The sequence below is a fragment of the Pongo abelii genome, chromosome 7 (genome assembly GCF_028885655.2).
Source record: "Pongo abelii isolate AG06213 chromosome 7, NHGRI_mPonAbe1-v2.0_pri, whole genome shotgun sequence".
NCBI lineage: Eukaryota > Metazoa > Chordata > Mammalia > Primates > Hominidae > Pongo > Pongo abelii.
In genome coordinates this window covers 44234494-44252900 of record NC_071992.2, presented here as the reverse complement: position 1 = coordinate 44252900, position 18407 = coordinate 44234494, and the positions used below count along the sequence as shown (strand labels likewise).

Here is an 18407-nt window from a genome sequence, read left to right as displayed (position 1 = left end):
CCTCCCACACCCCACCCCGCCTCTCCAAAACATTTAAAAATTAGCTGGGTGTGGTGGTGTGCACTTGTAGTCCCAGCTACTTGGGAGGTTGACGCAGGAGGACTGCTTGAGCCTGGGAGGCAGAGATTGCAGTGAGCCAAGACAGCACCATTGGACTCCAGCCTGGGTGACAGAGACCCTCAAAAAAAAAAAAAAAAGAAAAAGAAAAAGAAAAGAAAAGAAAAAATTAGGCTGGGCGCGGTGGCTCATGCCTGTAATCCCAGCACTTTGGGAGACCAAGGCAGGTGGATCACTTGAGATCAGGAGTTCGAGACCAGCCTGTCCAATATGGTGAAACCCCGTCTCTACCAAAAATACAAAAATTAGCCAGGCATGGTGGCAGGCACCTGTAATCCCAGCTACTCAGGAGGCTGAGGCAGGAGAATCACTTGAACCCGGGAGGTGGAGGTTGCAGTGAGCCGAGATCATGCCACTTCACTCCAGCCTGGGTGACAGAGTGAGACTTTGTTTCAAAAATAATAATAATAAATAAATAATAAATAAAATAAATAAATCATATGAGAAGATATTCAATGGCACTCAGAAAATAAATGCAAATTTATTTTATTTTATTTTGAGATGGAGTCTTGCTCTGTCGCCCAGGCTGGAGTGCAGTGGTACAATCATGGCTCACTGCAACCTCCACTTCCTGGGTTCAAGCAATACTCCTGCCTCAGCCTCCTGAGTAGCTGGGATTACAGGCGCCTGCCACCATCCCTGGCTAATTTTTGTATTTTTAGTACAGATAGGGTTTCACCATGTTGGCCAGGCTGGTCTCGAACTCCTGACCTCAAGTGATTCACCCACCTCGGCCACCCAAAGTGCTGAGATTACAGGCATCAGTCACGTGTTTGGCCAGTATTCATTATCTTGTTATCTTCCAGTTGTGTCTCTTCAATAAGAGAGTATGCAATGCAGTCTATAGAAAGCAAGTGAGGGAGTTTTCTCAGTAGGTCCAGGGGTGGTGAGGCATTTCATTTTGAGTCATACTCTGATGAGGCTGGCCTGTCTTTTCTCATAGTGATCTGCAGAGATGAAAAAACGCAGATGATATACCAGCAACATCAGTCATGGCTGCGCCCCGTGCTCAGAAGCAACCGGGTGGAATATTGCTGGTGCAACAGCGGCAGGGCACAGTGCCACTCGGTGCCTGTCAAAAGTATGTACTGAGGCTGGGAGGTGGTGCATGCCTGTGATCCCAGCACTTTAGGAGGCCAAGGCAGGAGGATCGCTGGAGCCCGGGAGTTCAAGACCAATCTGGGCAACATAACAAGTCCCCTGTCTCTATAAAAAATAAAAAAATTAGCCAGACCTGGTATGTAGTCCCAACTACTTGGTAGGCTGAGGCGGAAGGATCACTTGAGCCCAGGAGTTGGAGGCTGCAGTAATCTATGATTGCGCCACTGCACTTCAGCCTCGGCGACAGGGCAAGCCCCCATCTCTAAAACAAAACAAAACAACACAAACAAAAACAAAAACACAGAAAAGCCCAGTACAAATTGACTTCAAGCTGAGGCTTCGAGTTCAGGGGTCCAGTCTCATGAGCCCTGTCTTTCATGGTCCCCGGAAAGTTCAAATCTTCAAAATGAGCCTCCAGGCCTGTTCGGCCTTAGGCGGAGGTGAAGGTACAAGCAGAAAAGGGAGCGAGACCAAGTGACCTTGGGCAAATGCCCAATTGCCTCAGTTTCCTCATCCGTAAAGAGGTGGTAATAACAGTACACACATCATGGTTTGCTGTGAGGATTAAATTAGCTAATTTTTGTAGACTGTACAACAGCGCCTGGCACATAGAGCACATTCTTCATATTTTAACTCACATCATCCTTGGAGCTGCTTTGAAAGTACAGGGGAACCTTGAACAACACTTGTCTGACCTGCAGGGTCCACTTATAGGACAGTCATATTGTGGGCGAATCACTTGAGGTCAGGAGTTCGAGACCAGCCTGGCCAACATGGTGAAACCCTGTCTCTACTAAAAATACAAAAATTAGCCAAGCATGGTGGCAGGCGCCTGTAATCCCAGCTACTCAGGAGGCTGAGGCAGTAGTATTGCTTGAACCCAGGAAGTGGAGGTTGCAGTGAGCTGTGATTGTACCACTGCACTCCAGCCTGGGTGACAGAGCAAGACTCCATCTCAAAATAAAATAGGGCAGAGGAAGCAATCAGATATGCATTTGTCTCAGATGAGCAGAGGGATGATTTTCTGTCCTGCACCTGGGAAGATAAGCTATCCGTTTACAATGCCAAGGTGAAAGTCAACAGAACTGCTTTAGGGTAAAGATCTTTAGGCCTGCAAGGAATGTCCTTGTAGGGAATTAAAAAAAAAAACAACTTTGCAGCTATCTTATTGAGGATTTTTTTCAACCAAAGGCAGGATGAAAACAGTATTTGTAGGATGCAGAACTGGTATACACGTGTTCCACGCTGTGCGACTTGAGTGTGTGTGGATTGTGGTAGACAGGGCTCCTGGAACCATGGCCCGAGCTCACAGAGAGAGGCTGTCATTAGGGGCTTCCTTGTTTATACTTGACAGGTTGCAGCGAGCCAAGGTGTTTCAACGGGGGCACCTGCCAGCAGGCCCTGTACTTCTCCGATTTCGTGTGCCAGTGCCCCGAAGGATTTGCTGGGAAGTGCTGTGAAATAGGTGAGTAGGTGAGAGCACGTGAAACAAGCTGAAATCCCACCTCTCCAGTCTCCCCCGCCCCCGGAAGGAAAGGCAGGGTGTGATGGCAGGGCCAGGGGTGGGGGCCAGGGATAGGGAAGGCGCTTCTGCCATGGGTCAGGAAGCACAGTGCCAGGCAGCAGGCAGAGCCTAGGTGTGACCCTGAATCCAGGCTGGCACCCTTGCCACCCAGCCTGTGGCTTCCGAGCCAGCCTGCATCAGGCCTGGGGGAGGACAGGGCAGAAAGGGGAGCCTCCTGAGGGCTGAATGAAAGGGGATTTCCATGTGAGGCATCCATGCCCTGCTCTCCATCAGATACTAGGGCCACGTGCTACGAGGACCAGGGCATCAGCTACAGGGGCACGTGGAGCACAGCGGAGAGCGGCGCCGAGTGCACCAACTGGAACAGCAGCGCGCTGGCCCAGAAGCCCTACAGCGGGCGGAGGCCAGACGCCATCAGGCTGGGCCTGGGGAACCACAACTACTGCAGGTGAGGGCACATCCCCAAGGAGGGATTCCCCCTGTGAGAAGCTGCTACAGCTGGGGAAAGATTCTGTCAGATCCATCAGGGTTCTCCCAAGAAACATAACCAATACAGGATGGATGGATGGATAGATGATAGACAGATGATAGATGATAGGTGATAGATGATAGATTGATAGATGATAGATTATTGATAGGTGATAGATTAAATAGATGATACATAGATGATAGATAGATGATAAATAGATGATAGATGGATAGATGATAGACGGATGACAGATAGATAGATGATAGGTGATAAATAGATGATAGATTGATAGATGATTGATAGATAAATTAGATAAATAGATGATAGATACATAGATGATAGATGGTAGATAGACAGATGATAGATGATAGATGGATAGATGATAGATAGATGATAGGTGATAGATGATAGATAGATGATTAGAAAGATAAATAGATGATAGATACATAGATGATAGACTGATAGATGATAGATGATTGATAGATGATAGATTAAATAGATGATAGATAATGATAAATAGATGATAGATGGATAGATTATAGATGATAGGTGATAGATTGATAGATGATAGATGATTGATAGGTGATAGATTAGATGATAGATACATAGGTGATAGATAGTGCATGTAAGATGATAGATGATAGACAGACTGATAGATGATAGAGAGATAGACAGAGATAGAGAGAGAGGAGAGAGAGACAGAGAGAGAGAGAATGTGTGTGAACCCAAAGTATCTGAGACAGGTCTCAATCAATTTAGAAAGTTGATTTTGCCAAGGTTAAGGACACCCCGTGACACAGCCTCAGGAGGTCCTGAGGACATCTGCCCAAGGTGGTCAGGGCACAGCTTGCCTTTAGACGTTTTAGGGAGTCATGAGGCATCAATCAACATGTGTGAGATGTACATCGGTTTGGTCTGGAAAGTTGTGATAACTCAAAGCAAGGGCTTCCAGGCCATAGGTAGATAAGAGACAAAAGGCTGTATTCTGAGTCCTTGATCAGCTTTTCACTGAACACACAATTGAGTCTGGCTCAGTTGATCTGCATTTTTACATAAACAATAGGGCAGAGGAAGCAATCAGATATGCATTTGTCTCAGATGAGCAGAGGGATGATTTTCTGTCCTGCACCTGGGAAGATAAGCTATCCGTTTACAATGCCAAGGTGAAAGTCAACAGAACTGCTTTAGGGTAAAGATCTTTAGGCCTGCAAGGAATGTCCTTGTAGGGAATTTAAAAAAAAACAAAACTTTGCAGCTATCTTATTGAGGAATAAATGAGAGGCAGGTTTGCCTGACGTAGTTCCCGGCTTGACATTTCCCTTGGCTCACTGACGTTGGGGTCCCGAGATTTATTTTCCTTTCATACTAGATAGATAGACATTTATGTTAAGGAACTGGCTGACAGGATCGTGGGGGCTGGCAAGTCTGAAACGTCTAGGTAAGCCAGGCTGGAATTGCAGGCAGAAGCTGGGGCTGCTCTCTTAAGGCAGAATTTCTTATTCAGGAAACCTCATATTTGCTCTTATGGCCTTTAAGTGATTGGACGAGGCCCAACTACATTATCTAGGACAATTTCCTTTTCTAAAGTCAACTGGCTGTAGATATTAACCACATCTATAAAACACTTTCACAACTCCTAGATGAATGTTTGGTTAACTGACTGGGTGCCACAGCCTGGCCAAGTTGACATATAAGACTATTCCAGTCCACACCTTGTCAATTTGGCACTCACGTGCATCTCATTAAACCATCCTTCACCTCCAAGTAAACACAGGAACAAAATCATACTCCTGCCTAACATGATACAACTACCAGTGTACAACCAAAAACGCACTCCTGGCTGGGCGTGGTGGCTCACACCTGTAATCCCAGCACTTTGGGAAGCCAAGGCAGGTGGATCACCTGAGGTCAGGAGTTCAAGACCAGCCTGGCCAACATGGTGAAACCCTGTCTCTACTAAAAATACAAAAACTAGCCAGGCATGGTGGCAGGCACCTGTAATCCCAGCTACTCGGGAAGCTGAGGCTGAAGAATTGCCCAAACCCAGGAAACGGAGGCTGCAGTGAGAGGAGATGCACCACTGCACTCCAGCCTGGGAGAAACAGCAAGACTCTGTCAAAAAAAAAAAAAAAGAAGAAGAAGAAGCAATCCCCATTCCTCCAGAAAAGGATACCAAAATCCTTGGGTCCTAAAGGAGAGGCTTCACCTTTGACCTACCCTGGCCCTCCCCTTGGCTGATTTTTCAGAAACCCAGATCGAGACTCAAAGCCCTGGTGCTACGTCTTCAAGGCGGGGAAGTACAGCTCAGAGTTCTGCAGCACCCCTGCCTGCTCCGAGGGTAAGTGGCAGCCACCCCGCCTTTCCCTGAATGTCCCTTGGGGAGGAGAGTCCAGGAGGACAGGCCGACAGTCCTCCTGCACCTGAGGGGAGAAAGGGGGAGGCCAGGAGTGAGTCATTTTGGTTGCAGAGGGAAGAAAGACAGGACTTAGGTCAGTGCCTGGGCTTGGCCTCTGACTGGTTATTTGTCTGACCTGGAGCTGATCTCCTCACACTCTGACCCTCAATTTCCTCCTCTATGGAGGAGAGGATGGGGCTGAATCAGTGGTTTTCAGTCCTTTTGAGAATGAATGGAGATTCTCCCTTTTTTGATTAATGGGTGAATGGGGCTTTCTCTCTCTTTCACTCCCTCTCAAACCTTTTAATGCAAAAAAAAAAAAACCAACTTCCAAAATTGAAAAAAAATATATTAAGTTACAAGACCAGGCGCAGTGGCTTATGCCTATAAACCCAGCACTTTGGGAGGCTGAGGCGGGCGGATCACCTGAGGTCAGGAGTTTGAGACCAGCCTGGCCAACATGGTGAAACCCTGTCTCTACTAAAAATACAAAAATTAGCCAGATATGGTGGCGGGCACCTGTAATCCCAGCTACTCAGGAGGCTGAGGCAGGAGAATTGCTTGAACCTGGGAGATGGAGGTTGCAGTGAGCCAAGATCATGCCACTGCACTCCAGCCTGGGTGATAGAACAAAAAACGGTTTCAAAAAAAAGAAAAAAATGAAATGCTAAGTTACAGAAAAGTACTATGAATTCAGTGGTGCTTTTACAAATCATTACATTACTTATCACATTTATCACAGCACTATGAAAGATTTTTTTTAAGTTCTAAATATATATAGGGCCAGGTGCAGTGGCTCGTGTCTATAATCCCAGCACTTTGGGAGGCTGAGGCGGGAGAACTGCTTGAGCCCAGGAGTTTGAGACCAGCCTGGGAAACAAAGTGAGACTCCATCTCTACAAAAAATACAAAAATTAGTCAGGTGTGGTGGCTCGTGCCTATGGTCCCAGCTGCTTGGGAGGCTCAGGTGGGAGGATCGCTTGAGCCCAGGAGGTTGAGGCCACAGTGAGCAATGATTGTGCCACTGCACTCCAGCCTGGGTGACAGTGAGATCCTGCCTCAAAATAAATACATAAATATGTGTGTGTGTGTGTGTGTGTGTGTGTGTGTGTATATATATATGTAATACACATATATTAAATTTATATATGATATATAAACACACACCAGCTATATGCAATCAGCACCCAGGTCCACGGGTGATGCCTGTGACTCTGAAAACTTTACAGTCACTCTACAGCATCCTCCACATCCCCCATGGTCTGGTCTAAATGAGGACTCGCAGATCTAGATAATCTTGAAAATCCCTTCTATTTATGGTATTTATGTATAGAGGTATGCTTTGTCAGTTTCAGGTGGGGAGAAAAAAATGGAAAAATGGGGGAAATAGATGAAAACAGGCAGTACTCTACGGCTCATACCCTCCTCCTTCCCAAGCCCATCATCAGATCCTCAGGACACTGGCAGACACAGTCCAAGAAATAACCCCCACCCCAGCCCCACTGAAGCACCTTGGTTCACTGCAGCCTGTTAAGTAACACAAGGAAACCCCTACTGGCTTTCAAAGCAGCTTCAGAAACAGCCCCCACTCATGGAACGTAGCAGCCTTCCTGCTGAACCTGAAGATGCCCTCAGACTCTCTCTCAACATAGCAATCTAGGGAGCCACTTCCGGTGGAGATGAAACCCCCTTGCCATCTCTAAGTAAAAGAACTCAAAGAGGGGGGAAAAGGCTCAGGCCGGGCACGGTGGCTCACACCTGTACTCCCAGCACTTTGGGAGGCTGAGGCGGGCAGATCACCTGAGGTCAGGAGTTCAAGACCAGCCTGGCCAACATAGTGAAACCCTGTCTCAACTAAAAATACAAAATTAGCCTAGCATGGTGGCGCATGCCTGTAACCCCACCTACTCGGGAGGCTGAGGTAAGAGAATCGCTTGAACCCGGGAGGTGGAGGTTGCAGTGAGCCGAGATCACGCATTGCACTCTAGCCTGGGCAACAAAAGGGGAAGTATAAGGTGTTACACTCTTCTCAGTGCCGGGCTAGCGGCCTCCAGTTTCCTCGGTCGGCAGCTCCACTTCAAGCCCCAGCCTTGACTTGCGTGCTTCAGAATTTGTTTTTGTTTCAGTTTGAGAATTCTTTTCTTCTAGGAAACAGTGACTGCTACTTTGGGAATGGGTTAGCCTACCGTGGCACGCACAGCCTCACCGAGTCGGGTGCCTCCTGCCTCCTGTGGAATTCCATGATCCTGATAGGCAAAGTTTACACAGCACAGAACCCCAACGCCCAGGCACTGGGCCTGGGCAAACATAATTACTGCCGGTAGGTAGCACAGGGGCGGGGGGTTCAGATCTTGGCAGAACGTGGGATTAGGGTGTGAGATGGGGGAAGATCCAATGCCTCAAGTTGCATGACAGACCCAGTGTGTGGGAGGCACCCATGGATATTATCTAGTCCAACCTCTTCACTTGCTAGAATAACACGTATTGTGAAAAGCAAGGTCTGCCAGTTTTCCAACCTAAATCCCAAGTTAAGGGTCCTGGCCTGTAACCATTTAGTCCTCAGCTGTTCTCATGACATCTTTATTCCAGTGATTTGTAAGAGTTCCGTAACAGGACAGCTCACAGTTCTGTCTGACAACCCTATGAGATTAGAACACTACATTACTGATTGGATAACAAAGTTAAAGAGAAGTTCTCCCAGGGTGGGGGTGTGCCACAAAGTCCTCCCTCCCAGCTCAGTGGTTTTCATTGGTTTACTGAGTCTCCTTCTACTCTTACATGGCCTGTGATGTGACCGAAAATGGGACTGAAAACCCTAAACTCCTGGCCTGGTGTGGTGGTGCACACCTGTAATCCCAGCACTTTGGGAGGTTGAGGCAGGAGGATCGCTTGAGCCCAGGAGTTCAAGACTGGCCTGGGCAACACGGCAAGACCCCATCTCTACAAAAATTAAAAAAGAAGAAGATAAAAAGGAAACCTTAAACTCTCTTATCATTTAGGAATCCTGATGGGGACGCCAAGCCCTGGTGCCATGTGCTGAAGAATCGCAGGCTGACGTGGGAGTACTGTGATGTGCCCTCCTGCTGTAAGGGCTGGGCCCCGGCTGCCTCCCTGCACCTGGTCTCCCTTCTTCACCATCTCCTCGCCACTTTCTAGGCCTCCATGGCTGTCTGGTGCAGACTGTGTGCCTACCACACTTCCAGGCTGGGTGGGGAGGGGCTTCCATGACTGAAGCCATGGTGGATGGGCGGGTGTCCATGTCCCATGCACGGGGGTGGTGGGGAGGGGCGAGAAGAAAGAAAAGAACACAGCAACCTCTCTGAGAAGTCAGTAGGCTCTACCCCGCTCTCTCTAGACGCCTCTATTGGTGATGCTGAGAGTAATGGGGAATGAGGAGGAGGCCTCGCATGCATGGCTCCTTAGATAATAAAGTGCCTTCACCACATTCGTCCAACAGTGTGGTGGAGGTGGTCTTCCTACCTCCAGTTTACTGAGTAGGAAGCAGTCCCCTAGACGCCAGGTGGCCTGCCCAAGCTCGCTGGGAGCCGGGAGGTAAAGCTAGGGCCTGCCATCGTGCCCTCTGACCCCAAGGCATGTACTTCCACTGTGAGATCTTCCACATTTTCTGCTGACCTATTTCACACAGGGGAGCTGGCTCATGATGTATGTGGGAGATAGGAGATTCAAGTTGGTGCATATTGCTAAAAACTGAAACTTTAGTTTGGAAATGGCCAGAGAGCAGGTTATTAATCAGCTCCTGTGAACACACAGATCAGCCAGAATGTTCCCCAAGGAACACAAGTCCAGCTGGGACGATGAGACACAGACCACCAGCTAACTCACACCCAAGGGCATTAATATGAGTCCTCAGTGGTCCGTGTCCCTAAGCTCCTTAGAGCTGAGCAGGTGCGGACGTCAGGAAAGCTTTGTGAGGAGGCAGGATTGCACCTGGGCCTTGAAGCATGGGTAAGGTTGGGCAGATGGAAAAGAAATGAGCAGACATTCCTCAGAAGGAAGCTGCAATCCTTTATTTCTTAGGCCAGGAAATGGCTGTAGGAAAACATTAGAAGGAATGAAGGATGGCAGATCCCCAGTTTTGGAGTCAAACATACTTGGGAACTAATCCAGGTGCCATTGCAACCTTGGGCAAAAACGTCTCCGCCTCCTGAAACTCATCGCTGTGGGAACTAAAGAGAATGTATGGACAACACTCGGCATGCTGATCCCACCAAGTGAAAGTTGTGGTTTTACAGCCATGCAGATGGCCCCCTCACTCTACCTACACATCTGCAGGAAGCCTGTGGGACTGACGGCCTCCTCGTCCTTTCCTCCCCAGCCACCTGCGGCCTGAGACAGTACAGCCAGCCTCAGTTTCGCATCAAAGGAGGGCTCTTCGCCGACATCGCCTCCCACCCCTGGCAGGCTGCCATCTTTGCCAAGCACAGGAGGTCGCCCGGAGAGCGGTTCCTGTGCGGGGGCATACTCATCAGCTCCTGCTGGATTCTCTCCGCCGCCCACTGCTTCCAGGAGAGGTAGGGGCTCGGAAACCCAGTTGGTTTTTCCACCCTCTCACGCCTAGAAACCAAGCCCTTTAGGGGAAATCCCACAGCAAAAATAGCATTCTAAGGTTGTGTCTCTACCAGGTTTCCGCCCCACCACCTGACGGTGATCTTGGGCAGAACATACCGGGTGGTCCCCGGCGAGGAGGAGCAGAAATTTGAAGTAGAAAAATACATTGTCCATAAGGAATTCGATGATGACACTTACGACAATGACATTGGTAAGAGCTCGTCATTCCCGGCTCCAGTTCATACAGATCACACAACACACCCACATGCACTCACCTGTGTTTACACAGACGGGCCTCCTCCTCCAGCCCCTGCCCCTCCTGCGTGTTCCTCCCCTCCCAGGGACGCGGCCCTCACGCCAGCTCACTCCTCCTTTCTCCCTCCCAGCGCTGCTGCAGCTGAAATCGGATTCGTCCCGCTGTGCCCAGGAGAGCAGCGTGGTCCGCACTGTGTGCCTTCCCCCGGCGGACCTGCAGCTGCCGGACTGGACGGAGTGTGAGCTCTCCGGCTACGGCAAGCATGAGGCCTGTAAGTGGAAGTCTCGGCCTCCTCATCGTGTCTGCGGGACAGCAGCGGAGGCTGCGGTCCACCAGAGGAAAATGGGGTCAGGAGAGCGAAGTTCCAGCCCCTGGTCAGGCACTGACGCCAGTCCTGTCTCCCTGTGTCGTGGGGGCCCGTCTCTGCTGTCTCTGCCTCACAGGGACACTGCAGGCCAGGAAAGGACACAACAGTATGAGGGCCTCGAAGTGCTGCAGGTGTTGGGAAGGTTCTGAGTAGGAAGTGGAGTACAGTCACTAAGCGTGTGGGTTCTGGGAAGCTGGAGTTACATAGACCCGATTTCAAATCCCACTTGCTGAGCTGTGTGACCGTGGACATGGATTTTTATTTTGAACTGCTCCCAGCCTCAGTTTCCTCATTGGTAAAGTGGAGATAGAACTATCTCCCTAAATAGATTAGGAGGGTTAAATGAGATAATATTGAACGAATGGTTGTCAGTTGGGGTGATTTCGTCCCCCAGGAAACGTTTGGCGAGGTCTGGAGATGTTTTCGGTTGTTACAGTTCAGGGTGAGGGTTAACACCGGCCTTCAGCGAGTGCAGCCAGGGATGCTGCACACTGCAGGGCTCAGGACTGTCCCCATCCCCCACAACAGGGACCTGCCTGGTCCGAAGCATCAGCAGTGCCACTACGGAGAGGCTGTGGGTTCAGTCCCGGAATCCTGCTGTTTTTGTGGGTCAAAACGATAAAATACCAGCAGTGTCATAGGATTCGACCTAATACATGTTGAATCTTGATCAATGTTAGCTATTATTGGAAAATTTGGCTTTCTCTTTCAAAAACGTTTATAAATAACTTTCCCTAAAACCATATGACGGTTCTCCCCTTTCAGTGTCTCCTTTCTATTCGGAGCGGCTGAAGGAGGCTCATGTCAGACTGTACCCATCCAGCCGCTGCACATCACAACATTTACTTAACAGAACGGTCACCGACAACATGCTGTGTGCTGGAGACACTCGGAGCGGCGGGCCCCAGGCAAACTTGCACGACGCCTGCCAGGTAACCAGGAGTGGTACACCCATGCTGGGCACAACCCAGGGGAAAATGCCCCTGGGACAACAGGTTCTTTACCAAAGAAAAAAGTTATCACCAGAGTGGAGTGATTTCCTGTTAGTGATACCCCTGGGGATTCTAGATGAGGGCCTCACAGAATAAAGCAACTGGAGGAAAATCAAAGTCACCTAAACCTAAGAATTCTAAACTACAGGAAATTTCCCCAGGATCTGCACAGGAAACTCCACCTGTACAGGATTTCCTTTCAGCCCAGGCAATTGATTGACTATTGAAGTGATGGAGAGAGCCACACAATTAAGAAACGTTTGCCTCGGCCTGGTGTGGTGGTTCACGCCTGTAATCCCAGCACTTTGGGAGGCTGAGGTGGGAGGCTCACCTGAGGTCAGGAGTTCGAGACCAGCCTGACCAACATGGAGAAACCCCATCTCTACTAAAAATACAAAATTAGCCTGGCATGGTGGCACATGCCTGTAATCCCAGCTACTCGGGAGGCTGAGGCAGGAGAATTGCTTGAACCCGGGAGACAGAGGTTGCGGTGAGCCCAGATTGCGCCATTGCGCTTCAGCCTGGGCAACAAGAGCAAAACTCAATCTCAAAAAAAAGAAAGAAAAAAAAGAAATGTTTGCCTCTGTTGGCGCTAGAGAATTGGAGTCTGCTTTGTAGAAGGAGAAGGCAGAAAGGCAACTTACTGGGAAGCAGGATCTAGATGATGTGAGAAAGAAGTTTTCAAAACTCACATTCAGCCCTAATACCCTGGGAAAGCACACTATTTGAGGTCCTTTGTGTGGGCATCCTTATTAGAATTAGTACTTATATTTCATGATTAGCCAGATACTGGGGTATGGGAGGACAGACCAGCCTGCTGGTATTAAGACCTACACAGAGCCAAGGAATTGATCTTCCTCAGACATTTCAGTGCCTGCAGTGTGCCAAGCTCTCCTTTAGGGGCTGGGGGTAGAAGAGATACAAAGAGAAGTGAGGTCAGGCTCTGGTGCTGAAGGATGTGTGGGCTTTGTTTTTGCAAGGCAGTCATATCGGCAGTTTCCCCTCTGATTCCCTGACAGGATTTAGTTTCTTTTTGAATGGTTTCTTCAGAAACCTCAGCTGTACCAACTTACAGTCCAAAAACAAAAAGGTTGTACCAAAGTGAAACCATTATCTGCAAGCAAAACCAAATCATTTTAATTCAATATAAGAACAGCTAACAATTACCAAGAGTTTTACTAGATGTCTTCCAGTGCTTTTCATGCATTCTTCTACTGAACGCCATAACCATCTATGGGTAGTATATTATCTGTATGGTACAGATAAGAAAACCGAAGTATGGTTAGTGTAAGGCCATCAGCTAGTAAGTGGTGGAGCCAAGCCAGGGTTTATGAGGCCTGAAACGTTTGAGTAATTAACTCTACTTTACCAGAATAGATACAGCCTAATCCTCCAGAGGACCAAGATAACTGAGATGCAATTTACCCACTCTTCAGTAAGTCTCCACTTAACAGCATGCCTGGAAAAAATAGTTTCTTAGAAACTGCAACTGTAAGTGGAATGATGTATAACAAAACCAATTTTACCATCAGCTAATTCCAAAACCAATTTTACCATCAGCTAATTGATATAAACAAGAGTTGGTCAGGTGCGGGGCTCATGCCTGTAATCCCAGCACTTTGAGAGGCTGAGGCAGGCGGATCACGTGAGGTCAGGAGTTCGAGACCAGCCTGGCCAACATGGTGAAACCCTGCCTCTACTAAAAACACAAAAATTAGCCAGGTGTGGTGGTGCGTGCCCGTAAGCACGAGAATTGCTTGAACCCTGGAGATGGAGGTTGCAGTGAGCTGAGATTGCGCCACTGCACTCCAGCCTGGGTGGGTGACAGAGTGAGACTCTGTCTCAAAACAAACAAACAAAAAAACAAACAAAACACAAAAAAAGAAGAGTGAAGTTTTTGTGGCAATATTTCTAGTCATAAAAACATCAGCAAACTTCTAAATAAAGACCCAAAACACTTCTAACATTCAATATTGAAATAAATGTGAGCTATACAACATTTAAGAAAGGTTAATAAAAACAAACATGGTATTTATTTACCCAATTTTTGAGAATAAGTGAGTGATGGTGGTCATAATAGCGGTGGGTTAATTCAGGGAATAAATGTTTGCAAAGCAAAAATGGTAAGGAACACCTCTTACTACCATGAGGTTCAAAAACAATCACAAATAGGGCAGGCTCCCTGACTGCCTCCACACCTCACAGTTTATCATCATTCATTCGTCTATTTATCACAGACTAGACAGATTTTTACTTTATAACACTTTGTATTCATTCATTTTCCAACCTGCTTATTCCAGTTCAGGGTCTCAGGTGTGGGTGGCCAGAGCCACCTGGCAGCTCAGGGCGCCAGGCGGGACCAGCCCTGGACAGACGTCACCATCCTATTGCAGAGCCACTGACACCCACACTCACTCAGACTGGGCCCACGTAGACACATCCTCAGTTGGCTTAACGTGCAAGCTTTGGGATGTGGAAGGAAACTGGGGTACCTGGACAAAACCCAGGCAGACAGTGTCCCCAGACAGGAATTGATTTTTGTTTTCCTCATCAATGTTATAATGAAATGACATTGAATGGAATATTATTGAAGGGCCTGCTGTATTTTGAAGATTACGATGTTCATGCTACACATACTGACTTTCTCCAGATAGTCTGCTTTTTTTGCAAACGCCAAACCTGCTATCTCCTTTGCAGGGCGATTCGGGAGGCCCCCTGGTGTGTCTGAACGATGGCCGCATGACTTTGGTGGGCATCATCAGCTGGGGCCTGGGCTGTGGAGAGAAGGATGTCCCGGGTGTGTACACCAAGGTTACCAACTACCTAGACTGGATTCATGACAACATGCGACCGTAACCAGGAACACCCGACTCCTCAAAAGCAAATGAGACCCCGCCTCTTCCTCTTCAGAAGACACTGCAAAGGCGGAGTGCTTCTCTATACAGACTTCTCCAGACCCACCACACCGCAGAAGCGGGAGGAGACCCTACAGGAGAGGGAAGAGTGCATTTTCCCAGATACTTCCCATTTTGGAAGTTTTCAGGACTTGGTCTGATTTCAGGATACTCTGTCAGATGGGAAGACATGAATGCACACTAGCCTCTCCAGGAATGCCTCCTTCCTGGGCAAAAAGTGGCCATGCCACCCTGTTTTCAGCTAAAGCCCAACCTCCTGACCTGTCACCACGAGCAGCTTTGGAAACAGGACCACAAAAATAAAAGCATGTCTCAATAGTAAAAGATAACAAGATCTTTCAGGAAAGACGGATTGCATTAGAAATAGACAGTATATTTATAGTCACAAGAGCCCAGCAGGGCCTCAAAGTTGGGGCAGGCTGGCCGGCCCGTCATGTTCCTCAAAAGCACCCTTGACATCAAGTCTCCTTCCCCTTTCCCCACTCTCCAGCTCTCAGAAGGTATTCCTTTTGTGTACAGTGTAAAGTGTAAATCCTTTTTCTTTATAAACTTTAGAGTAGCATGAGAGAATTGTATCATTTGAACAACTAGGCTTCAGCATATTTATAGCAATCCATGTTAGTTTTTACTTTCTGTTGCCACAACCCTGTTTTATACTGTACTTAATAAATTCAGATCTATTTTTCACGGTTTTTCCAAAATCAGAGTGGAATGGTTTTGTTATAGATGCTGTATCCCACTCTTTATTCATGATCACATTTTAAAATCATTTGGAATTCTGCTTCACTCGCTTAACATATACACAACACCTGTAACATACAAGGCAATGGGCTAGGTGCTCCAGACCGGGAAAAGGAGGGACAGGGATGCTTGGTCTGATGGGATGATATGGCATTTAGGGAAGTACCAAGGTACAATGGAGCCGGTCACAAAAGGGCAGACTTGTAGTAGAATTCAGTTGCAAGAGGGATTAGGGAATCTTAAGGAAAAAATAGAATCTTAAGGAAAAAATAACTGGGTGAGACGTGGACTGTGGACAGGTGTGGAAAAGGCACTCTCCATGGAGGTATGAATATCTAGAGGGCCAAGAGAGGGGAGTACAGGGAGAAATGAGGAGTTGAGCTTGTCTGAAGTGAACTTCAGGAAGAGGAACATAAGCTGGAATTTAGATTATGGGGGCTCTGAACACCAAACTGAGTTTGGACTTAATTGACTTAATTCTGTAGGCAACAAGGAGCCATGGAGATTCTGCTCAGGGAAGTGAGGAACTGGGCATGCCTTGGGAAAATTAACCAGGGGGTGGCTGGCAAGCAAGCAGACAGCAAGAGAGGAATGTTGTGGGGATAGGGAGGAAGAACCTCGCAAGACCTTGCTAACACAGCAACATCCCAACCGTTGGTTTGGCCTAGAAGCTGGTATTTGGGCCATCTGTTTCCCATTCTGTCTTAATTTTCTGCTCATTAGAAATCGAACCCCTAAACCAGTCCACACAAGTGTATTATCTAAGTAATGCTGCATTCTGCTTCTCTTCGACTACTTTCTTTTTTTTTTAGATGGAGTCTTGCTCTTTTGCCCAGGCTGGAGTGCAGTGGCGCTATCTGCAAGCTCCGCCTCCTGGGTTCATGCCATTCTCCTGCCTCAGCCTCCCAAGTAGCTGGGACTACAGGTGTCCGCCACCGCACCTGGCTAATTTTTCATATTTGTAGTAGAGACGGGTTTTCACCATGTTAGCCAGGATGGTCTTGATCTCCTGACCTCGTGATCCACCCACCTCGGCCTCCCAAAGTGCTGGGATTACAGGCGTGAGCCACCGTGCCCGGCCCTCTTAGACTACTTTCTACTCACGAGATGCAACCCCTATTCCTGGCTGCTGCCTGGCAGCTTTTGTTCTCGCTGACATCCTAGTTCCAAGAATAAATCAGATGCTGCAATGCTGCTGTTGGGAATATGCTGACACAGCTCCTCAGAGAGGAGAAAGGTGGTCGTCTCTCTGGTGGAGTTGTCAGAACTGCTCAGTTTAGAGGTTCTTGGAAGAAAAATCGTTGAAACTCACAAAAGAAAGAGATTCTTTAAAGCCCAAGAGCTTGATTGGGGTGGGGGAGGCAGCGGGGGACATCCCTGACGTGTTGAAGTACCTAGGCCAGCCAGTAAATAAATGCAGGTCACAGAACTTAAGTCACAGATTTCTTGACTTCAGACTGCTCACTTGCATGTTCTACAATTTTTAGACAGATGTGTATCTCAGCCATTTCAGAAAAACATTGTTTGAGGCCAGGAACGGTGGCTCATGCCTATAATCCCAGCACTTTAGGAGGCTGAGGTGGGTGGATCACTTGAGGCTAGGAGTTCGAGACCAGCCTGGCCAACATGGCGAAACCCCATCTCTACTAAAACACAAAAGTTAGCCGGGTGTGGTGGTGCACGCCTGTGGCTCCAGCTACTTGGAACACTGAGGCAGGAGAATCGCTTGAGCCTGGGAGGCAGAGGTTGCAGTGAGCCGAAATTGTGTCACTGTACTCCACCCTGGGCGACAGAGCAAGACTCTGTCTAGCAAAAAAAAAGAAAGAAAAAAAAGAAAAACACTGAGGATCAGTACAAAGGAACCCCCAGCCACTGAATCTCCAGCAGAAATTCAGCTGGTTTCATCCCCTCCCCCTTTGCAGGACAAGCTCTTCTTCAGGATTAATGAAATGAACTGAGGCAGTGAGGCCCCCGGGGATGGAAATGGGAGGTAAAAAGGCCCCAGCATTCCTCCCACGCAGTCTTGGAACCACAGACTAGATAGAGACAATTGCTCAGAAGAGGCCCCTGACTGAGAGACGGGGCCCTAGCCCAGCGATGCAAATTCTAAAACACGCTCAAAGAGCAACATATCATCACCGGGAATGGGTGTCAGGGGAAATTAAATATCATCTTCTCATTATTCCCAGCTAGTTAATAAAACAAATAGATGGTAACAGTCCAGGAGAATAAGATCTCCAGGTACCTGTGCAACTCCTTACTGGGTTAAGACCTAGAGGAACTCTCGGATGGTGACACTGTACCCTCCCAGAGCCCCAGTTACGTCTGTTTATCAAAAAGTGCATAAACTTTTCGTTCCACTTAACTTCAAAAGCCAAAGACTCATGCAATCCTCAGTACTTAGGATCTTGGAGGAAGTTTCAGAGTTTGAAATTAAATTTCCTTTTATTTTATTTTATTTTGAGATGGAATCTCACTCTTTTTGCCGAGGCTGGAGTGCAGTGGTGCAATCTCGGCTCACTGCAACCTCCGCCTCCCGGGTTCAAGCGATTCTCCTGCCTCAGCCTCCCCAGTAGCTGGGATTACAGGCGCCCGCCACCAGGCCCAGCTAATTTTTGTATTTTTCAGTAGAGATGGGTTTTGCCATGTTGGCCAGGCTGGTCAAATTTCCTTTTAAAAATTTTAACAAGGCCGGGCGTGATGGCTCACGCCTGTAATCCCAGCACTTTGGCAGGCCAAGACAGGCAGATCACGAGGTCAGGAGATCGAGACCATCCTGGCTAACATAGTGAAACCCCGTTTCTACTAAAAAAAAAATACAAAAAATTAGCGGGGCATCATGGTGGGCTCCTGTAGTCCCAGCTACTCTGAGGCTGAGGCAGGAGAATGACATGAACCCGGGAGGCAGAGCTTGCAGTGAGCCAAAATCGCGCCACTGCACCAGAGCCTGGGCGACAGAG

At 48.1% G+C, this 18407-nt stretch overlaps 1 protein-coding gene and 1 non-coding gene across 10 annotated transcripts in view; both read left to right on the top strand.

Moving 5' to 3' along the window:
* PLAT (plasminogen activator, tissue type) overlaps positions 1-15407 on the top strand; it is a 32896-nt gene extending 17489 nt beyond the window's left edge. For 5 of the 9 annotated variants that reach the window (XM_024250584.3, XM_024250587.3, XM_024250586.3 and 2 more), the window contains 11 exon segments: positions 1061-1198; positions 2573-2683; positions 3017-3191; positions 5459-5550; positions 7756-7927; positions 8607-8692; positions 9944-10139; positions 10251-10387; positions 10563-10703; positions 11565-11731; positions 14489-15407. In XM_024250584.3, the coding sequence (XP_024106352.2) occupies positions 1061-1198; positions 2573-2683; positions 3017-3191; positions 5459-5550; positions 7756-7927; positions 8607-8692; positions 9944-10139; positions 10251-10387; positions 10563-10703; positions 11565-11731; positions 14489-14647 (1574 nt within the window). In that variant the 3' untranslated portion in view covers positions 14648-15407. 9 annotated transcript variants of the gene reach the window in all.
* LOC112134807 (small nucleolar RNA SNORA17) lies at positions 5626-5746 on the top strand. Its single transcript, XR_002916158.1, has one exon. It is a non-coding gene; the product is annotated as a small nucleolar RNA SNORA17 (small nucleolar RNA).
* Positions 15408-18407: the final 3000 nt, after the last annotated feature.